Below are 25,936 nucleotides of genomic sequence, written 5' to 3'. Positions count from 1 at the left end.
AAGTCATAAAGTTAGGCTTTTGTTTAAGATTACCTTCATGAATCGGCCCCACTGTGTCAAAAAATTTTGTATCAACACATGGGACACCAACCCGTGACCAAGGCGTGGAAGATGCTGAAAAAATGCTTTGGGTTGTTGGTGGATAGGTTTATGCACCAAGAGCAATAAATTGCTTCCCTTATATGAATGCTCACCCATCTTTCTTGTACCGGAGTGCACATCTTCACTACTGTGAGGGAGTGGCTAAATTAATTTGGGCACCTCACCCATTTGCACACCTAACCTGTATGACCAGTGTTTTAGGAGAGAGAGAGAGAGGGAGGGAGAGAGAGAGAGAGAGAGAGAGAGATTTGTTCCCAATAGCTAGCCGGTCTGTATTCGATGGTGTGTTTATTATCACAGTACCCACTGTGATTTCGTTTTCAAATGATGCCCTTGAGCAACCTCACGTTGGCAAGGAAAGACGCACTCAAAGGAGATGATACGCAGTGATTTATTCAGCCAAGTATGTACTAAAAAGCAATAACAGGTCAGTGATCAACACCACAAAGTCGAAACATGTCAATTAATCAACGAAACATTACTAACAACTGATTTGTAAAATATTATAAAGTTAATAACACAATGTCCCCAATTCCCCAACAAAACCAACAACCCACCACTAAAATATAAATGACTACCAAATATAAAATTTAAATATACTGTAAAATTAAAAACAACGAAACTTAATACAATACAAAAAGGAACATAATTAATTATCAATTGCATAATTAATTAACAATTAAAAAAAGTTAGCATTAATACATAATTATTTGTAATCTAATGAACTTCCAATCCAATTTCACTACAAAACCAACAACCTGCTACTTAAATATAATTTACTAACAAGAATCTAAAAATTAACTATACTGGAAAATTAAAACAAAATAAATTATTCCAACAATTAAAAAATAAATCTATGTACATAATTACTAATCAATTACCCAATTAATTAACCATTAAAAAGTAATTAGCATTCATATAATATTATTTGTAATTTAATTAAATTCCCTTCCTATTCTTCTACAAAACCAACAACCCACTAACAGAAATAGAAACATTTTAATATACATTGAATTAGCTAATTAAACTTTAATTCTGAAAATATTTGTTAGATATTTAAACAATTTATGTAATTATTAATCAGTTCAACATTTAATTAACAATACAAAAGTAATTCATAATAAAATTAAATTATGTATAAGTTTATTCACTTCCCACTCTTGACCACTACAAACCCAACAACCCGCTAGTACATAATAAATTACCAACTTTATTAAAAACAATTAAATTGGACTTTTTAAATTACAAACTATGCTTTAAAAAATAATAATAATAACAATACTTACACATAAGAATTAACCCGTTGAGTGAACGCGTCGGCCAACAGCCGTCGCGAGCAATACCTCGGTAGTGCTGCGCACCTCCGTTGGGCGAAACAGCCCCACCCACTCGATAAAACTACCGCACCGCGGCGGAATTCGCACCTCGGTTAAGGAGTTAACAGCTTTACTCATATATTAAATTAATGTAAAACAATATATTTACAACTATATTTAAGTAAACAATATTTAATAAAACAATGCTATATACCAAGACAAATTATATTCTTCAACACGATATTCTGTGACATGATATTTTTGGGCTAGAGATTATTTTGACACAATATTTAAGTATCACATATTAAAAACTCAGTATTTTGTGGAATCAGCCTATCTATCTATCTATCTATCTATCTATCTATCTATTTAGATCTACGTAAAATCTAAACCCATTGAAATTTACCAGTATTGGTTGTCAGTGCTGCCTCCATGTTACCAAAACCCAAAAGTAAGTTACTTTCAGTTGAGGCGTGAGTGGGTGACTCTTATGGTTTCCAGTGGTGCAAGTAGCTAATGTTAGTGTTTTGAGAGTTTAGGTTGATCCCGCCCATTATGTCAATGTATAGAGATCACTGCAGCGATGAAAATGAACCCTTAACATCAATGTTAATCCATAGAAAGCTTCTAGGGCTGAATATGATCATGATCAGCACCTGGACACTGGAAGTCTGCTAACACTTAAAATCTGAAGCACGAACATCAACATATGAAACTAATATTTTTTTTTAGATCATGTGCCCGTTTTATACACTTCAGAAATGACCCCTTAGGACTCTTGTGTGACTGGATTTGTTCTACAGAATTAATGGCATAATTTATTTATGTTGGCATCCACAGTTCTCTTGCGACAACCCCAGATCGACCACGACTGGTGAAACAAAATCTCTGACACTCACAGCCAATCAAAATGAATTCAAGTTCACAAGCTATGAGCCTGAATCACAAACTTTTTTTAATGTTATTTGAATTTTTTCCAGACTTTTGTATAATTTACTAATTCACAAAGCTTTTATTCTGTGTGTTTGTTTTTCCCACAACTGCAAATAATATCACCCAAATAACACAATGGAAGAGTTATTTCAGAAGTACGAGGGGCTGTGTAACTATTTTTTGTAAGACTTTACCACAAGGCAACTAATAAAAGAAAAGGTAATAGCTAATTAACTCAAACTTTATTGTGGCCATATATAAGAAGTGCAAGATAATAAATCTTATCCACCTTCAGTGTGAAATTTAGACTTTAAGTATATTTTAAGTGTTACTCTTTCCACAATTAAAGTTCAGATTCGAGAATAAAGGTTGCTTGGAGGACATGCATAACATTTGAAGATCATCTGGAGCGTTGGATATGAATGTACTGTTTGGTCACACTGAAACAGAAGTAGATAATGTTGCTTTAACTAAGACCATTCATTTCATTTCGTGAGGAAATAGGAACAAGCTATTAGCACCATAATATTTAAATTAGATGGCTGGAAAGGCACGCTAACATGCCTAAATAGGGTTTAATCAGGATAGCAAATAGCAAAATAATGTCTAATAGGCATCCAGATTCAAAGAATGTTTTGTGTTGATCCTGCCTTCCTCTCCATGATGTAAAGACGGTTCTCATTAAAAATGAGTTATTTTCTGCAAAGAAATATATGCATAATATGAACTTTATTAAATGTGATTGGAGTTAAAGTAAAAGTCATTAATACTTCCAAAATGTTGCACGTCAATCCCAAAAATTATACACAAACAACGGAGCAAGGTAATTAATTCTGGAAAACTTTCCCCCTACATAGTAAAAAAATATATCTGCACTGTCAACGTTCTGTTCCTAGATCCCTGGGGATCACTAGTCACTCTGTGCAGTCACTGGTGAATTATCTGTGAACATGGGATCTCATCATTCAGACCAACCAGGTGTGTGTATAATCTATACACTCATCTTTGTTTCCTCTCTAATAAGTGATTGGTCATATCTGATGTAGAACGTATTATCTACAAGTTTTCAATGAGCACCCATTCTAGATATTGCTGAGTATGGCAAACTTGTTTAGTCATGCGTGTTGTATTCCTTTTGCATCATATATTACTTCTGTCTTTGCATAACTTGATATGAACCTTAGGTGTTATAATTACATATCCCAAGCCACAGGGACATATGATCATTTAGATAACAACGTCCAAATTGCAATTTATGTGTTTTGGGAGTTGCCACAGTGTTCGAAGTCAAGGTCAATGATTTAGGGGTCCTGGTAAATGGACATACGCTGCATCTGCCACATAGTATGTGCCCTCTAACCGGTAGTAAGCCTCACAAGGTTGTGATCTTAGAATCAGGTTTCTGTATAAATGGTCTTTTGTGTACGAATAAATCTCATAGGCTAGTGTTCCATTTAAAGGCGAACAATGTCAAACTACATGAGACTAAGATACAGCAATTCTTGTTTGGTGAAAATCTGACTTTGAATGAATGGTGACCACAGAATTTGCACCTTTTTCAGAACCTATTACGCTGGCATTAAATCTCTGTGTACTTTACCTCTGCTAAACTGGAGTACAGTGCCTGTAAAACCCCTCTAGATATGGTTAAATTTGGCTTATCTCTGAATGGCATACTTAATTTGCCTATAATTCCTTAGTATATGTTGTGAGAAATGCATCCAGGGCTTGGAAGTTAAATGTCACATGTGGACTACAGCACCTATTTGCTATTCACAGCGTTGGCTTGTCAAACAGTGGTTGGCCCTACCAATGTAGCCTGACTGCAGCAGCCTATAATCCTGACATCCTGGAAGCCTTAGAAGTGACCCAGAGGAGGTGCTCCAGAAACCCTGAAAATGTGGAACTTAGAAAAATAATTGTCTTCCAAAACCTGCTGAGCTGTCAGCAGGATCTCGACGCAAAGGTGTCTAATTTCTATGCAACTTCATTGAACATAACTTCAGGCTTGGCCTGCTGGAGGAGTTTGAGCTCCCTAAAAAAGTCAGAAGGTAAAATCTCCAACTGGGACAAACCTGCTTGATGTATCTAAACTGCGTTCTATAGCTTCAGCAGGAAATCGAGCATGAGTCCTGGTCTATCACCTCCTTAGAGTATCATTGGCACTGAGTGCTTTTTGGAGCTATTTTCACTTCATTTCTTTTATTCTTATCTCCGGTTTTCCTTTTTTTTTAACTGAGTTTGGGATTTTTATTGTTGGGAGTTTTGACTATATTATTGTTTGGGTACTGCAAAAATACTTTACATATTGTCCTAAATTAAGCCTGTCGTCCCTGTGCCATAGCAACCAGGGGTTTGATCCCAGGTTAATTTAGTGACTTCGGGTTTCACCTTAACAAATTAATGTTGTTATTCCTTAAGGTGGGCCCCTCTCAACCAAAGCAGTAATCCACTTCATAGAATTATTCGACATCATTCTATAACTGATTATTCAAACAATCTATCTTTCAACTCTCCTGGACAGGTCTGTAGAAAAGCCACAACCTGACTTTCTTGATGATGTTGAGAGGGTAACCTACTTGTGTGATGGGGCATCAGCCATTCTCTCTAAATACATTTTCGCCAAGCAATTATGCCATAATCGCAAAAATTAATCCAATGGGAAATTTCACTTATGGATTGAGGATGGAAGCTGTCACAAACAAGGCACCTGGGGCCAGATGTAAGAAGCCGTTTGCGAATCGCAAACGGTGTTTTGGTATGTATGAGCAAAATCGCAAAATAAGGAATCGCAAAAATTGCGATTCCTTATTTTGCTCAAGCATTTAAGGAATCGCAATTTTGTGATTCCCTAAATGCTATGCATCAAGCATTTTTTTTGTGCAAATCCACATTAAGAAATCGCAAATTACCACCAACTTGTAGTTGGTGGTAATTTGCAATTTCTTTTACAAATGCACTTTTTGGCATTTGTAAAGGTGCCATGTGGCGCTCATACATGCCCTTGGGGCATGTATGTGCGCCATATGCGCACACATGCAAATTTCAGGGATGCAGCAGGGTGTCCTTAAGACACCCTTGCACCCTTGAAATTATTCTCAATTTGCGATTGGCAAATTGCGAATCGCAAATTGAGAATAAATTCCCATTCCTTCCTATGGGCCTCCTGGCCCATAGAAATGAATGGGAAATTATTCCTTAATTGCGATTAGCAATTTGCTAATCGCAATTAAGGAATTTTAAGAAATCGCTAAAAAATAGCGATTTTCTACATACATCCCAAATTGCAATTCTCAAATAGCGATTTCTAAAAAATCACTATTTAGGAATCGCAAATGATGGTGATGATACATCTGACCCTAAGTCACTGATGTCAACCACTGACTGACAGATAACAATAGTGTTCTCTTTTTTGACAGCTTCCATCCAGGAACCCAAAAGAAAATCTTTCTTTCCATCAGTTTATAAGATTACCTATCCCAGTTTTTGATTACAGAGAGATGCCTTCTCCCTCCCCCTTTTGAGCCTGATTCCCTTTCAGTTAGGATAAGTTAGGGCCATGGTCCAGCTTTTCGATTTTGGAACCAAAGTACACTATGCTGGTTTGCTGCAATACACATGGGTGAGTGCATGCACTCTGGGCCTTTTGATTGGCATTCAGTGTTTGGCCCTCTTCCTACTCCGGTGGCCAAAGCATGGAATCTTGGAATTACTTTTGATTCCAAACTTTCTTTTAAGGATCAAACCAGTTCGCTGGCCTCTTTCTGCTTCCATTCCTTAAAATTGCTGAAAAAATACTTTCTTTTTTGCCTTCAGATTTGCAGAAGGTACTGATCACTTTCCTGGTGCATTCAAAGTTAGACTACTGTAATGGTCTTTATGTTGGAGAACAAACATTTTTGGGGGAATAGACTCCTGAGGCTGCAAAAAGGGTGCTGAAAAAGATAAAAAATTGTGAACCCGTTTCTGAAGCCAGGCCTTATCTATACTGGCTACCCATCAAAAAGAGAATCGCCTTCAAGGCGCTCTGTACAGCGCACAAATCACTCTACTATACTGGCTCGGCCCTTCTTATAGACAAACTCAGATGGTACATCCCAAATAGACCTTTGCATTCAGCTTCAGCTAACAGAATATCAGTTCAACTATCTTCAACGCTTCCTGGGGAGGTAGAAGCTTTTCCTATGCAACCACTCACCTTTGGAATCAAATGTCAAATAATTTACGGAATAACCCAAACTATTTGGCTTTTAGAAAGTCACTGAAAACCTCATTGTTTACTTCTGCCTTTTAATCTCCTTATCATTAGTTCCAGTCCTTTCACTCCAGGTAACACCCACACGCCTTTGGCAAATGTCCAGCTTTATAAATTAAATCAAATCAAATTAATGCATGTGTAACATTGACTCCTAACTTTTCCTTAAGAGGAAGTACCTTGAGGCTCACCATTTACAACAGCAAGTATCTTTATATACACCATAGTCAACACACATTTAGAGTAGGGTGTGTCATTATGGATCCAATGACCTGCTAAAGGCACTGATCCATACTCACAATTATTCATAAATCCTCTAAGTCAACATATTTCAGCCAACATTGAAACCCAGACCATTTTTAATATTGTCAAGGACACATCCACTAAAATATATCTTGAGTAACTCACTAGATGATTTTATATTCGGTGTCTCACTGATTAGGAATTATCAATAAATAAGAGCTCCAAAATCTGGTTGAGCAGGGCGGGGGAGGAACAGGGTGGGGCTAGTAAACTACGGCATGCGGCCGAACAGAGGTAAGTAAACAAATAAATAAATAAAATGAATTTCCTTGCATGCACTGTATTGCCAAATGCGATGCAGCACGGGCAACGGAATTAGTTTTATTTATTTATTTGTTTACTTAACACCGTTGGGCCGTATTCCATAGTTTACTACCCCCCACCCTGCTCCACCCATGCCCCGCCCCACCGCCCGCAACACTCCCACCACCGGCCGCTACTGGAAACAAAGCCTTCAATGGATGAAGTTTTGCAAAGTTCCAAAGTCTTTATTTGGTGATAAAAATGTATGTCTTTTGATGTAGCAGAGAGGGTTCTAAGCTCTGCATCTTCCAAAGATGTCTCTTCGGAGACCCCAGCATCACCTTTGCTTAGACGATGCATGAATTCACTGAGTGACAGTTTATTAAGTCATATGATGCTAATTTTGGGAGGGTCATCTAACTTGAGCAGCTCCAATAAATTCCTGACTTAAATCCTGACTGCAAAAGAATATAAATGATTGTCAGAAGCCACCAATACAACAGAGGAAAACGCATCCAGAGTACCATATGCATAAAGCTTTAATTAAACAGATAACAATAAAAGAAGGCTATTTGGTGAGAGAGTGGAAACATCTGCAGTGCATTTACTGACCCCTTCGGTAACACCACTTGGTGACAGGATAACCCAAATGTTGGTTGTAGGAGACAACTGGGACACTTGAGTATCTAGTATGTTTCAGGAAGCATACAGACATTTTTGGCTCATTCCGCTTACAACATTTCTGCTTGTTACCTGTAATTTGTGTGTTTTTTTCAGCAGTTTGCATATATTTAACCTCTACTTCCAGTTTCACATTGTTATTTTCTAAACAATGTCTAGAGTACAAAGGATCCTCAATAGAAGTCCACTTTGCTCATACCAAATACATGCATTGAATTGCCAAAACATTCTTACCTTGTGATTTGTGTTCTTGTATTGAAGTCGAGGGATCTCATCGAGCGTAGAACTTCAATGCACCCCAAATACTGAAATATAGAGAAAAACTGTGTTACGACCAATTAACTGTCCTACACAATAGAGAATAGTTTGCATCCAAATAGATAAAGCTACTCAAAATGTAATTTTCCTAAAATCCTGGGTCCTCACTCATCTGGGAGTGATATGGCCACATTTGCAGCACATTGCAGCTTCTTAATAAATATTCATTAATTACTTCCCGTGTGTTTGTAGGTGGATGAAGACAAGGTAATGGCAGCATGCCTCCGCTCTTAGAGATACAGAGTTGAACTCCTACGGGCAGGCCTTGAAAGGTGCATTCTAACAATTCTGATGATCTAATGATAGTCATTTTCGCCATTTATCCTCAATAAAAATGTAGAAATGTAGGGCCTGATTTATATTTAGGCATATAGGTTACTCCGTCATACCAATGACAGACATTCCGGCTGCCTAAATATAAATCCCATAGGATATTATGGTATTTATTTATACTTCGGCAGATAGGATATCCGTCGCCGTTATGGCAGAGTAACCTGTCCCGAAGTCTAAATCAGGACTTAGACATCAATCAAAGCCAAGTAGGAGCAGTACTGATGCCTGAGCATCTAAAGTCCACTTACAATACTCTCTCATTCACACCCAAGCCACTGTGGACTGCCTCTGAGTTCAAATAATTCTACCTTTTTGGCCAGTTCACATGAACTATGCCCTCTGTCCAAGAATTCATATTAGGTCGGAAGCGTCATATGTTGCAACTACATAAGTGATTACTGCCCCACTCTGATGTAAATATGTAGGTTGTATGTCTTTTTTTTCACACTACATTTGGCAGCGTGGTATTTTAGTGTGTCTGTTTTCACCAATGACATCCTTAACACAATCACATTGACTCAATACTGCAACTGTTTCTGTGCAGCCTTATGGAAAGCACCTAAAACTCAATGTTCTGTGTACTGCCATCACTGCCGTCTACATGTGTCACAAGGGAAAGTTAATGATACCAAATAAATAAACACATAAGTACATATGATATGCAATCAATTAGTAAAGCTTATAATTATAACAATTTGTGTATGAAGGTAAAAGGTTTCTCCAAGGGGGAGGTAAATTGATGAAGAACCTGTAAATATTATTTCAAATAAAGTAGAATTCTTCTTGGAATTCACAGTAACGATCCTTATGTTTATTAGCAGTCAAATAAATATACATATAACACTGCCTTGAATCAAAATGAAGATTCTGGTGATAATATTCTGAAATATTTTGCACTATAACAGGACAGTCTAAATTTGGACCATAAACTGAATAGCAAATTTAGGAAACAAATAGAGCTATGGATTAAGTCCTATCTTCAAACGGCACAAAACATGTTTTCGGCTTTTTGCAGACTACAGGGTTTGATAGACCCGCAATCGAGATCCTAATATTACATAGAAAACTACCCATCTGTCGTCTCACTGAAAATAACACTAGAATATCTGCTGGAGCCTTGGCTATGATCTCTTATAAATCGATACAGCCAAAGGTTTCCCACCACTGTATCACATGACAAAAATATTGCACCAACTACATCAACCTAATCACTACATCCCAAGAGAGGTCTAGGTAAGTAAATGTGGAGGAAAGTGTAATAATAATCTACTTACCATCACGATGTAGTGGTAAGCGGTGTACTGGGTGCATTACTATTGTAAGTAACATTATTGACCGCACTGTATTGTCATACAACCCAAAGAAATCGTCAAAACGTTTAAAGTGTCACTATGGTGGAAAATGGGCAAAACATAGAAGATGGAGAAAATGGCTAGAAGCCCAAGCACTGCATTCCAGCAGGAAAACATCTTGGAACATACGTATGTGGAGCGATCGAAGGCCATATATCAAGTTTGGAAAAAGCCAGTGATGCCCAGGGCCGGACTGGCCATTGCGGGCACCGGTCATTTCCCCTGTGGGCCGCCAGGGTGGTGGCCGGTTTTCTGCACCTTGGGGCCGTTTTTGTTACCGGGGGTCCGCAATATGGGCCCCTTCTAACACAATCGTCCGAAACCGACTCTAGCAAACAGCTCGGCCGAACCCCTCCTTCCACCTCAGTGGAGCCGGCCAAGCAGTTTACCAGGGCTGGGTTCGGTGCCCAGTCCGGCCCTGGTGATGCCTGTCTGGTCTCGGAACAAAAATCTTGCATTCTGATTAAATGATGTGATGTCGGCCTGTTTTCAGAGATCCCCTAAGCTGCAGCATCAGTTCTCCCGTACAGTGCTGGTGTGGTGGCCTACAGTTAAATCTATGGCTGGGAACACATTTCAAATTGCACATGGCCGATCTTCTTCTGTATTGGCAGAGACAAGCTCAAATACACACATAATTTATTTGTTTTGTCCATTAGTACATATATGTGCTGTAAATGTTATGTGTTGAGTAAAACGTTCCTTTTATTAACAGGGCACCAAGTGCAGGTAAAATGATACAGGTAAAAGGGGGCAGAGCCCTGAATATAAATGGAATGAAGTGAAAGAGTATTATCACTAAAAGTTGAGTCTCAACATTTCAAATGTGAAATCTTAGGTATCAAGCTGCAATGGAACACTGTATTAAATGCACATCAGTTTGTGTACTGCATTTGTGCTGTCCCCGTTAACAACAAGCATTTGCAATGCAATAGGTCTCGCATTTACGAAAGTTTGAGCTAATGGCATTGTAAATGACAATGCCTTTTTTTATGTGTTGGTTTTTACAAACTGATAAATAAAAGGCATTGTCATTTACAATGCCATTAGTTCAAACTCTCGGAAATGCGAGACCTGTAGCATTGCAAATGCTTGTTTAAATCTGGGGAGGGCATCTGTAAGAAAGGATACGGTGTCAGGAGGACATCCAGATGTAAGGACAGGGGGCTTACGCAAGGAGGGACTTGTGTAATGTTTTGGGCAGACATCTGGAATGCCGGGCGTGCAGTGCCAGGTGGACTTTCAGAAGCAAGCACAGGTGCAATGCATGGGGGGCATATGGAAGAGACCAAAAGTGCAGGGCCAAGGGTTTCTGCTGGGAGGAAGGGCAAGAGCCGTGCCAGGGGGGCAGTCATAAGCAAGGAAGTGGAATGGTGGGGGGGGATTGAGAAGAAAGGTCATGCGGTGGGGGTGGGGGCATCCCGGAAAATTGACAGGTACTGTACCAAGAAAACATTCTGAAGGAAGGACCGGTGCGGTGCCGAGATGACATCGGGAAGCATGGACAAGTGCCGTTTAGTGCCAACAAGGCATCTGGAAGGAAGTGCATGGGCAGTGCCAGAGGAACAGGAAGAAAGGAAAGACGCATTGCTGGGGAGCATTATAAGGCATGGTAAGTGTGGTGGCGTTGAGTGCCACAGGGTCATCAAAGTTTGAATAACGCAGCGCCACAGAGGCATCTGGGAGCACTGACTGGGGCAGTAATGGGGGCCTGGAGGCTTTCAAAGAGGGCAAGGGCAGAATCCGGCATGGACGGAAGGAGGACTTGTGCGGGAGGGACAGCTGAAAGCGAGTGGCACAAAGCGAGTGCCAGGGGCAAAGGGTGTGATAGTGCAGGTGTGGTGGGAGGGGTTATTTAGAAGGACGACAGGTGCAGTTCAGAGGGAGGGTTGGAAGGGAGGGATACCAGTGTGCCAGGGCACAGAGTGAAGAAGGGCAGTTGCAATAAAAGGGGTTATTGAGAAGGAGGGCAGGTACAGCTCCTCTGGGACGCCTGGAAGTGATTGGAAGAGCGGAGGTGCCAGGCGAGCAGAGTTAAGAAGAGCAGGTGCAGTGGCACCGCCGCAGAGCGGAAGAGGGCAGGTGCAGCACCAGACACAGGCATGGAGAGCAGGCGCCGCAACAGGCATGCTTCACCGGCTCCATAATATGCACAATGTCATGGAGGTACATAGCGTTCCCGGCGCACAGTGTCTACTGGGCACTCTCTGGCCCTAGTCCCGGGAACATAGGGTGGGGATGCATGTGTATGTGTTTGTGTGTGTGTGCGCGCATGTGTGTCTGTGTGTATGTGTTATCCACTTGCTGGGAATCTGGGACAGGAGATGTGCATGGCATGTGGGTGAACGTGCGCGCACACATGCTGAAATCGCCGACGGCTCTGCGCGTGCCCATCCCCTGTCCCACTTTCCCAGCAATTGGATAACAAAAGATTTTTCGCTGGACGCAGCGCTTCGCTCTGCTAACACCAGCTCGACCTAAAACGGGGTACGGATGTGGCCTAGAGGCCAGAGCTGCTGACTTTGGAGCTGGGGAGCCAGGTTCGACTCTGAACAGGGACGCTTAGCATCCTGTCACTCTGGCAAATCAATTAATCTCCCCGTGCCTACCAAAATAATGAATGTGTCCTTATGCTCATGTAAAGTGCTCCAATACCTTCCTGTAGAGGTCGCACGATATAAAACTTCAAAATATCAAACATTAAATTATTAGATTGGGAAGAGCTATATTAGATCTCTTTTCATGTGTGTATGAACTAATATCTTTGTCAGCAATGACCTGACATTATACACAACCAAATATTAAAGCGTAGCATATAAACACCGGTGACACATCTAGATAAAAGACAATTACAAGGTTTCCTAGATAGGATAGATAAGGACATGAAAGCCTTGGCAATTCTTTATCGCATGTGCTTAATAAGCAGATGTTGCAGCTCTGTAAAGAGCCATATGCTGAGAAAAAACTTCAATTTGTTTCTGGTATGTTTATTCCTGTATTGTTTGAAGTTCTTGTATTAGGGTTCTCAACTCTTCTCTGACTTGAGCCACCAAGGCACACAATTCACAGAGGCGTTCTGTTTACATTCTAAAGTAACTGCACTCTTTGGTTCCTACACAGATAAAGGTTGAAAAGAAAGCCGTGATTCGTACTGAATGTGTTTGCCACAGATCCAATTTTATAAACATCTAAGCTTTGAAAGCACCAAGATTTTTTGGATTTTTCCGGAAGGTAAGAAACCTTACTTCAGGAGAGAGTAGGTGTCTGTGACCTGCCAAAATGTCCAGCAATAACGAAGGAAAAGATTTATAATGTTTGAGAAACATACATGTGTGTAAATAAGAAGTACTCAGTAGAGACATAATAACCCAAGCTTTTTCTCCATTGAACACCCACAAGGCAATCTATATTTTTTCAAACGTGTATTTAACAATAAAAAAGCATTAGCTTTCATTTATTTTTTAGATTAAAGAGCTTTATTGAAATAATTAGAAACATAGGTACAATATACAACAAAACTTATAAAAAAATATCAATAGATTAGCAAACTGAAGAAATTATTCGATGGAATAAATAACACAAAAATCTGTCCAAAATATAAAGATATTCCAAAGAAGAAAGGCAATAATAAAAAATTGTATCTAAAGGCAAAATAGCATTTTACATTTTTAACTTTTGTCAGAAGGGAAGATCTAAAGAAAGGGGAAGGAAGAAAGAAAAGGAAAAGGAAAAAGAGGAAAGAAGAGAGAGAGAACAGAGAAGGGGTAAGCAAAAAGAGAGAGAAAGAAGAGACAAGGGAAATAAAGACATAGCAGTATCTTCATCTGAATTGTAATGAAACATTAATATTATAATAATTATATTGCATCTCAAAAAGAAACACAATGGTAACTGTACATGTGACATATATAAAAAAAGGAAGAAAAGAAAAAAGTATTCAGGCTGTTTGAAAAAACGAAGGAGCTATCTTGATTACGTAGTGCTGAAGCAGATAGATAATTGGTAAGCAGAGACCAGAGGGCTTCTATAAGCTTTCATTTTTAATGTCTCGAATAAATCTGGCCGACAGTTTGCAAGTTTACATGAGAAATAATGTCTGAATGTCCCACCAGTGACAATAAGACAGCCGTGTTGCCATCTTCAGAACAAAACCAGCATTGACAAAGTCAACAGGTTTTGGTAACTGAAAATACATCTTCATTGATTGGCGAGTTGTGTATGTGGTGTTGTGGGTAGGTAAGTGACAACTGCAATAGTAATTGGATGAACGGATGAAAGTGTGCATTTATTACTAAAGGAGTGAGTGAGAGGATGAATGAATGTGTGAGTGATTGATAGATGAGTGAGTTCACATGAATTGGGCGATTATATTTTGAAGACCAACAACTATGCCAGGATGTAGTCATATATGAACGGATACAACTGTTCAGAGACACGGAAAGGCTACTATAACTGCACTCAGTCAAGACACAGAAGAAGGACCAACTCAGCCCAGAGTTCCCATAACATTGCTAGACACTCTTCACTTTTAAACCTAACAGTGTAGTGAGTACATATGTAACAGTCCACCAGAGCTAAGAAACCCTGCTCCCTCTCAGGAACAAGCCCTCAGGGCTCATGTAGAATGTTGAGCACAGGCTTACTGGAGAGAATTTCATTTGCAAACAACATTGTTAATGAAAAATGTGTAAAACTCCAGGTTTTAAGAGCACCTATGCAAAATGCAAATTTTGCAGTAGGTAATCATACTTAGATATTATAAATCCACAAGTGAAGTAAATAAGTGTTGATGTAACTTAACTTCTGATAGCATATTAACAGAACTTTCATATTAACATTGAAAGGCCTGTTTTTCCATGTTGAGTTGATGTTGTGTACAAGATGTTTCCTCTTTTGCTGCAGATGTTGTAATTTTTCAGAAGCCTTCTGTTAGTGACTGAATAGGCATTTGGTTTGTATTAGACAACTGATTGTGAAGTTCTCACCAGAAGGAGGGGAGACAACCGGAAAGATGACTCATAAGAAGAACTGTTTGGACCGCAGAATGTAGACAATGTATCTTTATAAGGACTAACATCTATAGACCATTGTACAGATGTGAGAAGATGGGGTGTTCACCTATTACCAGGAGTTTACTGAACTTTAATCTTCTGGATGCAGAAGATGAAAGAAAACTTTTTGCCACCTAGAATATTGTGTGTTTATATTAGTGCGTGTTCATACAGCAGGAGAAGGGCTTTTTCCTTTGAGCTTTTCCCACTCGCACTGTTTGGGGAATCATCTCTGAGTTTCTTATACCTCTCTACATGGGAGGTTGCTTAGCCTATTACTTCAATGTCTACTGATTTATAGCTGAGAATAGTTTCCAGCTTAACATGCAAAGGCTTTATGTTAACGCATTGATTCTCTCATTAGAGCTCTTTATTCAGTATCTGAACTAACACCTTAGTCTACCTTATTCCAATATAATTTCAATTAGGGAACTTCCTTTATGGAACATTCTTGCTGTATTGTTACGATATTAACTGTAATTTTAACCAATATTGTATTCTTTCTTATGCTGAAATATAGATTTTTGGATTATATTAACGTTTAATGCTGAAACTTAAAAGATTTAATACGCATCAAATAAATAATGAAAAGAATAAAGCATTAAAAATAAAGCCCTTTTTTTGCACAAGCTCTCTTCATTGAGGACTGTAAGGCTACGTGAAAGACACGCCAGTCAAGGTTCACAAATTACATGGAATGCTCCTTCTTTTTGCTAAACGCCAGGTCGCTGTGTATTGGGGGAGGAAGAGGGCTCCTTCCACAAGGGGGTGGCTTAAAGACGTCACATATGGGCACTCACAATTGTCTACATTTTGGGAATTAATGCCTACCACCACCAGACCTGGAGACATTTGGGAACCTTTTCTGAATTGGGCCCGGGAGCGACAGGAGGAGTTTAGGGATGTACCACTGTTTACCAGAACAATCAAATGTAGGGAATGTTGGTGGAATTCAAGGGGTTGGTTTTCAGGTGTGAGGGCAAATTGCACAGAGTGGAGTTGATGTTCCACAGGGTAGAGGTCAAGGTGTTCCAGTTGTTCTGAATTCAGAAGACTTTGAAACTCTGACAAAATCGACTCCTTGTCACTATTGTAACATGCTCAGACAGTGAAAGAGAGAGTGCAGACAGAATCCAAATCGAGTGAATGGTGATGGGCAAATGCAAGGGGTATATCTAATGCAAATCCAAAATGTTGCAGTTCAGGTTCCAGTCCAACAAATGTAGATGTAAGTGCAGTCATAAGTTCCTATGATGCAGGTCCCACAAGCTCCGATGGCCCCACAGAATAGAGGTAATCCCAAATTCAATATGAATCAAGTGCCAAGAGCAAATTCCAATCCATTTCCAAATCAGACCCCATGTCAATAGTTCCTCATGTTGGAGAGACGAGAACTTTGACTCTGACAATTCCCAAAGATGTGCCTAAGGGAGAAGGAAGATTGTGTGATTGGTGTAGTCTTAGGGGGAGACTAAAGTGGAATATTTGTAGAAGGAGAGGTTAATGGCAAACAGCTCCACTGTTAGGACAGCAGAAGTCCCAGACCGACCCATCTCAGGAAACAAGATCCAAGTTGTAGATGTTACAAATAAACAAATGCCTAATCCTGGGTCAAAGAATCTACCTGTAAAAATAGGTTAATTTGAGGAGGATCACCAATTTGTAGTATGTGATTGAAGTCCTGTAAATATGTAAATACTTTACTGTAAGATTAAATCCCATGCTGACGTTCTACACCTCAATGATGCCTTGACTAAGATTCAATATTGGTTCAATCACAACCACCTCAAACTCAACCCTAAAAAAACGGAAATCATTCTATTCTCTCCAAAAAAAACACGCTCCCCATTCAACACTGGATCTCTGACATCAAAGCTCTCAACTGTTCTCTTTCCATCTCTAACTCAGTTAAATCCCTCGGCATCAGCGTCGACCAGAGCCTCAGTCTTATACCCCACATAAAAAATTTGGCCAAAGGTGCTCTCTTTACACTCCATCATCTCAAGAAAATTAAACCCTTCATTCCTGCTGACGACTTTAAATCAGTGGTGCAATCACTGGTCCTGTCTAGACTCGACTAAGGTAATGCCATTCTCTCTGGAACTCCGACAGTCCACCTAGCCCCTATCAAATCTGTACTTAACCTTGCTGCCAGGCTTATTACCACCTGTGAGCGGTTCAATCACATCTCCCCCATCCTCATAGTGCTTAAATGGCTTCCTATCAAAGGAGGATCCACCTACAAGACAGCTTGCATCACGCATAAAGCCCTTCATCAAAACACCCCATCTTACCTCTCTGATAAACTCCACAAAGCGGGCGGTACTAGAACAATGAGGAGCACTAATGCTCTCATCCTAGTTCCTCCTTTGTTAAACAAGAAATCTACACAATCACGCTCTTTCTCTGGAAATGCGCCCTTTGTCTGGAACTCCCTTCCTAAAGATCTACTTTGCAACCCCTCCTACCTCAGCTTCAAAAAAGATGACAAGCTGCACCGTCTCAACAATTACTGGGGTCCTTAATACCTTGCTACTGGACACTAATTCTTACACCTGCCCTGAATGTATAGGTTCCGTCTACTTATTGTATCACCCCCTTCCCCCCTTCTTTCAATTCTTTCATTTACGACGAGCTCCCCCCCTTTTATTTTTCGGGTAGTTCCCACCTACTCCCACCTGCTTTCCCCTTACCCTTCACTCTCCAGAGTCGCCCTTCACTTTCACTCCTTCCCCCCTCTTCATTCACTAACTAACTATGCTAACTACTACTCCTACTATCTACGATCTGTTGTTTGACTAATGTTTTCCTAATTAATTTACCTCATTTAAAAAGAATTCTGTTTATAATGTTCTAATTGCCTTGTTTATTACCTCATTGTAAACATGTTAGATTGCAATTTTGCATTACCAAACCTTGTAAAGCGCTCTGATACTCTAGCCAACGCTATATAAAACCTTTTTAATAAATAAAATAAATAAATTAGATAAAAAATGTTAGGAAGGAGTCTTTAGTGCAAGTTATAATGCACCATTTACTGCACGCTGGATGGTGTTGAAGTTCTAACACATGATGAAGATGTTGAATTAAAATGGCCAGACAATAAAATAACTGTATAATTATATCCTGTAAGGGTGGTAGCGAATTACCCTCCAATTTGAGAGATACTGCAAGATCAGAATGAGATTTTCAAGGAAAGACATTGGACTAATCAAAGGTGTAGAACCACCCCAAATCACAATAAAGCCAAATTAAATTTTGCAGAGAACACTACCATATACTCTAACCCCTGAGACAGTGGCTGAAATAACTCCAGTGATTGAAAACATGCTAAAACAAAGGATTTTACAAGAAACTGTTGGAAGTCCTTGCAATCTGCTGATTATAGGTTTACAGAAGCCAAATGGCAAGTGCTGAATTGTACATTATCTTAATTTTTTTTATAATATTACGATTCCATGTTGTACTGTAACACCCAATCCAGCAACAATACTATTTCAGATTCCCTGCACTGCAGATTAGTTTACCGTTGTGGATCTCTGCCAGGCTTTATTCTCTATCCCATTGCATGAGGACATTCAATTCTTGTTCTCACTTGTATTTAGAGTTAGAGTTTTGGCATGGTGCTGAGTTCCATAAGGTTATATAGAAAGCCCTTTGATTTTTAATCAGATCTTCAAAAAGACCTACTGGTGGCATTGGGCACACAAGAAGCCTATAAATAGCACACAATGGCTCTTTTAAATCATTTGGCTGAAACCAAACTCCCGATGTGCCCCCTAGCAAATTACAATACTGTTAAAAAGAAGTCTTATATTTAGGACCTCTCATTGAAAAGGGAATAAGCAAGGTGTCACAGCGGAGAATAGGGATAATACTGACGATGAATCCACCCAGATCTCAGAGCAAAGTCAGGACATTCCTGAGAATGGTTGATTACTGTAGACAGTGAATACCAAACTTTTCCCTTGTGGCCAAGCCTTTATTGAGGCTGACGCACAAAGATATGCCTGATCCACTTCCATGGGACAACAACTGCTTAAAAGTGTGCCTAGAGCTGAGAGAAAGTTTCTGTCATGCCCTGGCTCTGAGAATGCCTGATTACAGTAAAATGTTCACGTTGTTAGGCAGTGAGAGAAAAGGCTACACTCTCAGTGGTTACTCAATTACATGGAGACTCTCAAAGGCCTGTAGCATATTTTTCAACTACTCTTTACCCTGGCACCGCAGGACTGCCCGTCTGTCTTAAACCAGTTGCAACATTTGGTGTCAGTATTGAGCGCTGTGACAGCATAGTGACTGAACACCCTATTACAGTGATGATCCCTCACTTCATGGAAATATTGCTCACATGTGCCTAAAACACAGTATTTGACAAACAGCAGACTTACAAAATATGAACAACAAATCCTTGTGGCACACAATGTAGTACTTAAGAGATGTCAAACACTCAATCCAGCTACATTGTTACGGTTGCCTGAAAGTGAAATTGATGGAGATGAGGTTGAAGATGACTGCCTGGATATTACAGATTTATGCACCAAGCCAAGACCAGATATTAAAGATGAACTTCTAGAAGAGCCTGAGACTAGACATTAAAGATGAACCTCTAGATGAGCCTTACCATGTAACCTTTGTGAACAGCTTATGTTTAAGAGACAATGAGGAGACTTTGAGACCAGCTTATGTTGTTTTTACATGCATTCTTTGAGAATTTTTTTATTACTAGGTACGCATTTCGATTTCCAAAAATTGAATAGTCCATTATCAACGTAAACTCATATCAAGGCTCATTAATGTGGCATCCAAAATACACAACCAAAAGACATCCATAACAGATCATATATTACCTTATAATGTGTGTCAATATCATGGCAAACTGTGTATTCAATTTCTTGGCTGCAATAATGGACATGTCCTTATGCTCCTCAATGTATGCAAATGCTGCAGTTTGGTGCATATTTATTCCAGAAACAAGAAGAAAAACAGATGTATATAACTTCTCAACTCCGCTAATACCGATTGTAACAAACAGTGTTTTTGCATGGTTGAGAAGTCATACATCTGTTTTTTGGAATTCTCTAAGGTCAAGGCTGCAGTAGAAGAGTAAGGATAACCTGTCTAGAAGAAGAAGACGAAGTAGGGCTAGGGATGTCTCACAAAGACCTTTGTATATAAGCTGAATAAAACAACTTCTAGGAAATTGTCAACAGTTTCGCTCGTTTGACAAGTAGAAGTCAACACAGAATATTGGACCAGATGTATCAATGCTTTTTGTGTTCGCAAACGGGACGATTCTCAGAATCAGCCCGTTTGCGAATGCAAAAATGCATTTTCCAGTGTATCAAGCTTTAAGAATTAGCAATATGGGTAATCGCAATTATTTGTGATTACCTAAATTGCGAATGCAGTTAGGGAATCGCAATTTGTGATTCCCTAAATGCTACTCTTGTAGCCCACTCAAATTGCGATATTGCTTTAAGGAATTGCAAATTACCACCAACTTCAAGTTGGTGGTAATTTGCGATTTCCTGGAAAAATTTACTTTTTTGCACTTTTCGAAGTGCCATGTGGCGCGCATATATGTGCGCTACATGTGCATTTCAGGGGTGCAACAGGATGTCCTTTTGGAACCCTTGAGATTTCATGCACAATTTGCGAGTACCTATTGGGTACTCGCAAATTGCACATGCAATTCCCATTTATTCCTATGGGCCTCTTGGCCCACAGAAATGAATGGGAAGCCATTCCTTAATTGCGACTCGCAATTTGCAAGTCGCAATTAAGGAATGCCAAGGAATCGCAAAATATTTGTTCATTTTTAATTACATCTCGTTTTGGAATTCTCAAATAGCGATTCTCTAAATATCGCTATTTGAGAATTGCAAAACCATTCTTTGATACATATGCCCCACTAAATCTGCCTGCTTCTATATTGTTAATGTTAATAAAATGTATTGAGTGCACAAATACCCGGAGGTGTCTTGGCGCTAGGGCAGCGGTTAGCCCAGGAGGAATACCCAAATTTTTAGCCCTTTTCTAAAGATGATGAGTGAGCTGGCACTTCTGAGCTCGACTGGGAGCATGTTCCAAAGTTTTACAGTGCCACAACGAGAGGATTCGGCATTCCCAACTTGAGGTCCTGATCCTCTGAACTTTCATAAGTCTGGCACCTGTGGAACATAGTTGTCTGGTCGGTTTATACCAGGAAAAGAGATTTCTAAAAAAACGTGGTCCTGTGTTGCTCAGTGCCTTGTATGCTATACATAACAACTTCAATTCAATTTGTTACGCAACCGGGAGCCAGTGAAGTCTTTGAATTTCCTTGGCTACTGATTCGTGCTTAGGGACATTCAGAAGAAGTCTAGCGGCTGCATTTTGCACCGTCTGGAGCTTTTTTTGGTATTGTTTCTGCATATTCAGATAGAGTCCATTACAGTAGCCCAGTTATGACTGTATTAGCGTGGTTACAACCGTCCTTCTAGAGTCGGTGGGGATATAAGGTAGGATCTTCTTAAGTTTCTTAATCAGAAAGGCACAATGGCATTGGTCTGGTGAGGTAAGGTTAATTTATTATCAAGCAACACCCCCAGGTTTTTTGCCTTCTGGGCTGGTTTTGGCAGTTGTAGGTCTGATTGTAGACTGTATGTCCTTACCAAGGCTAAGTGTAGGGTAGTGATTTTTGTCACATTATTTGTTGTTGTGCTAACATTCATAGTTATTTTAGTTGGAATGAGTTTTACCCCAGAGATAGAAACACCTCGATCTACACCAGAGCCTACGTCACCTGCACATACCAAAGATAGGAAGAGATTAAAACATTTATTTATAGATATCTCAAAAGGAGATTTCTCAACAAATGTTTATTCTAGATTAGTTCAGGAATATACACAAGCTTTAGATACTAAAGATTGTTATGTTTGTGCACACTTAATCAGCTGCAGAAGATGTGACATATCAGCACATCCCACTTTCAAGTGCAATTACATGTAGTAATTTAGGGTCATATGTAGCAAAGGGTTTTACCCATTCTGTGTCTATGGGAAAATGTGTTCATACATATGGCCCTTACTTAGTATATTTTAAAGACAGGAACGTTTTGAATATTATTTTTTTCAGTTATGATATGATCTTTTCTAAGGCTCCCCTTCAGAAAAGAATGAATCTTCATCAACAAGCCAAAGATATTAAACATATTTAATGAGACCCTTAGAAAAGTAGTTCATTTTAACGTTAGAGGAAAGAAGAGCTTGCATATTTAATTAGGCAAACAAGGAGGAAGATATTTTACAGGATATTTGGAAGAAAGAGGAAGATGAATACAAGAAGAAAATGATATATCCTAAATGAAAATCAGATAGATGGCAAAAAGGGAAATTGTGTGTTTACAAAAGGAGAAACAAGGTTAGAAAGAGATGCATTGGGATAAGTAGCTGTGAACAGACATTTAAAGTTTTAGAAGGGCCTTTCAAATTTTCACAAGGAAAGAAGCAGTTGTCTCCTGCCTGGGAAGGTGTTTGCTATTTACCGCTATTGTTTCACAAGATGTATCATGTAAATAGCATAGATGCTTTAACAATGTCTCCATCTCACAGAAACACATGCATTGCCATTGATGAGAAACAATTAGTGGGAGATATTTTTGGAACACCCATATCACCATTAGGAGTAGTTTTAAACAACAAGAAAATTAGAAAGTTATCTATTGTAGTAGACAAACTGGCTACTAATACATCTGGTGTTTTACTGGCAGTTAACACAGAATTAGTGGCTATTAGATCAATGGTTTTGCAAGATCTATTAGGTTTAGATATATTATTAGCAGAGAAATGTGAAGTCTGAAAAATGCTTAAGGCTCAACATTTTTGTTCAAACATACACGACGAGAGTAGAAGAATTGAAGAATTTGCAAAAACCTTTTAGAGTCATATTAAAACCTGTATTAGTCATTGGCATGTGTTTAATATGCGGATATGCTTTGGATTAAGGATCTACATGCTATATAACAAGGAAGATAAAGAAAAAAAGAGAAAGACAAATCAGAGAAGAATTAGAAAGAAAAAAGAATATAATAAGTTGAGGGAAGTTAAAACTTAGAAAAATAAGTGCATTAGTGTATTGACCCACCAGATCCAGTATATTTGAGAGTTAAAAGGGCAGGAGCAGAAGGTTAGGATTTAAGAGCAGTAACTTAAGGAACTTGAGGACTGTTTGTAAAGTGCCCTGTTTTGCAGAGACCCAGCGAGCCTGGTGATAATAACATGAGCTTGAGTGCATCTATGGAGGTTATACAAAGTACTGGTGGAAAGTTTAAAACGCAAGCCAACAAAGAGACACATTAACAACAGCCCACTAGTAGACCATTTCAGTATGACAGTAGCCCAGTTTGCTGAACCCCAGTTATTTGCTTAGTGCCAAGGCTGTGTGTCACAGACGTTAGATATATTTAGTACTACACCTCGCTGCTGTGGCTAGGATAGTGATAAAGAATTGCATCCTTCTAGCAGAACTCAAAAGAATGCCAGGGTTTCTTGCTAATGGGGTAAATATCAGCATTTCTGGAGGAAAACAGACTGAGCTGGTAATAGAGGTAGATGTGCAACAGGGAGAAAAATGGGAACCCCAGGCCATCCAATGTCGAATGGCAGGGAGACAGACAGATAAGCACAGATGGAGGAGAGGTAAGGAAGCTGATGAGAAGGAGACTTAATTGTCGGACAAATCAAAACAAGAGGAAACATTACCAGGAATTGATGTATAGAGAGAAAAGGACCGAACCTTGGGAAGCACACACTCAGTGGATAGGGTGGAGGCTGTTTGGATTACCAGGCAAAATGGAAGGTCATGTGAGAAAACTAGGAGAAAAAGCATTTCATGGCAAAGCCAAAGTTCTCATTAGGGTATGGTGGTCCAAAGTACCAAAGGTTGTGGGATGATCAAGAAGTATGAGGATGAGAAATGATGATTATGAGCAGAAATTAAAATGCTAGTTATAGGAGAGAGGCTGGTGACTGTTCAGTGGAAAACTGATGGGAAACAGTTGAACAAACTGTTGTCGGTAAGAAGTAGTTTACGGTGCTTAAAAATAAGGCATTCTACATTTTTAAAGAAGAAAGGCAGTTAATACACTAGGCGGTAGTTAGAGAGGTTATCTTTAGTGGTGGTAGAACCACAGCAAATTTTAATTATGAAAGACGGTTATAAGATTTAAATAAGTGATTGAATAGAGAGATGAGGTCAAGTAGTACATGCTATGTAATGTTGAATTGACTTATAAAGCACATGGTCATCATGGGGTTCTGGCACTAAGGACCTGATTTAGATATCAGCGGATGGAATAGTCAGTAACAAACGTGATGGACATCCCCTCTGCTGTATTACAATCTCCATAGGATAAAATGGGATTGTATTAAGGCAGAAGGGATATCAGTCACCAGTATTCCCGTCCACCAAGATCTGAATCAGGCCCTAAGATTTTTTAAGATTTGATGGACACCATGATCATGAATGCAACTAATGTTGATAAGTACGCCTGCTTGAAGAGCCACATTCACATTTTAAGATTACGCTGGAACAATTTGAGATCAGCCTCGAGTCGGAAGGGCATTCCAAATGGCAGGTGCTTTAACTGCATTGGAGCTTCCTCCAGTTTTCTTCTTGCACAGTTTTGGGAAAGCCAGACATTTAGCTGAAGCCAGTCAGTCAAATAATCTTGATTTCGGTCATAGACCATAAAAGATACATACATACAATCGTTATCATTAATGGTATTTACAGCTTCCTAAAAATAGGAACACAATCCAGTTATCATTCAATATACAGAAATATTAAAAAAGTTAAAAAAAATAAAAAATACGTTAAAAACGACACAGGTTTACAGTTCTGGGTCAGTATCTAGGAGTCAAAGATCTATAGAAAAAAAGAGAGAAAAAGAATATATTTTTCTTTCTCTCCTCTTCATTCATAGAAAGGATCTTCGCCTGCGCAACATAGCATCGATAAAGCGTGAAACAGAAAATACAAGAGGGTAGAGGTATTACACTTCAATATTCTGAGGGCCTCATTATGACATCTAAACCCCAAGTTTCTGCAAAGTTGGACAAGCCAAAGCTGCCGTATAGATTTATACTTTAGGAAGAAGAAAAAAACATGGGACTCAGTCTCTTCCTTGGCCCCACAGGCCGGGCATTTTATTGACTTGTTAGAAGACCATTTATAGGATAATACCCTGAGCGGAAGTGTGCCATATCTGAATTGCAGATATAATTTTCTCGCTGTACTAGGTAAAACCTCATCAAGGAAAGGCTCAACTTTGTATTCGTCTTTTATATTAAAAAAATGAAGTGTAAGTGAACCCAACCCAGAATTACTAAGGGTATCCGTGAATCTATTCATGTGATATAATTTAACCAAATCAGCGCGCGACAACTCGGCACAGACTACTACGGGATTAGACCAGAATCCTGGTAGAACCAGCCTCGTACTTTCTTTTTTTATAAAAGCAAACCAGGGCAATTTTTCAGTCCCAGGGAGACCCATTAACTCTTCAATTTCAGATCTAAAATGCGTCAGCTCAGGGGTTACCCAAAGTCTGTGCCAACAGGTTAAGGGTCGAAGGGCCATTTCTTCTTCTATTGGTCTAATACCCGGATCCATTCTCAGGGGAATAAGAGGGATGCTAGTTGGGAGAGCCAGTAGCGATCTTAAAAATAAGTTTTCAGTTTTGCTGATACATTCTACCGGACGGTGACCCCACAGTTCTGCCCCATATAAAATTGCTCCCCGTGCTTGTGCTTTATAGATTTCTATAATGGAAGCAACAGGCTTGGAGGTGGATTCCCTATGGAGTTTTAAAATACCACCAGTGGTCTAGGCAAGTCTAAGTTTAGCCTTAGCAAGTTGTGGGCCCCAATCCATTCTATCGGTAAGGGTGACACCCAGGCATTCAAATACGCTTACCCTATCCGAAACAATGCAATTCAAAGAGGGATTGGCACATCTGTTCTTTGGTGGATTGCAGACCATAAACTTAGTTGATCTCCCACCCCC

The 25,936-nt window shown here is 39.4% G+C and overlaps 1 protein-coding gene across 1 annotated transcript in view; it reads right to left on the bottom strand.

Moving 5' to 3' along the window:
• Nucleotides 1–25,936, bottom strand: part of SHC3 (SHC adaptor protein 3) — a 430,233-nt gene that overhangs the window by 271,799 nt on the left and 132,498 nt on the right. Inside the window, exon 2 of the mRNA XM_078675642.1 lies at nt 8,068–8,138. Within this exon, the coding sequence (XP_078531768.1) occupies nt 8,068–8,138 (71 nt within the window). The remainder of the gene's footprint in view (nt 1–8,067; nt 8,139–25,936) is intronic.

This window comes from Lissotriton helveticus, chromosome 2_1, assembly GCF_964261635.1.
Source record: "Lissotriton helveticus chromosome 2_1, aLisHel1.1, whole genome shotgun sequence".
Taxonomy (NCBI): domain Eukaryota; kingdom Metazoa; phylum Chordata; class Amphibia; order Caudata; family Salamandridae; genus Lissotriton; species Lissotriton helveticus.
This window is presented reverse-complemented; position numbering and strand designations above follow the sequence as displayed.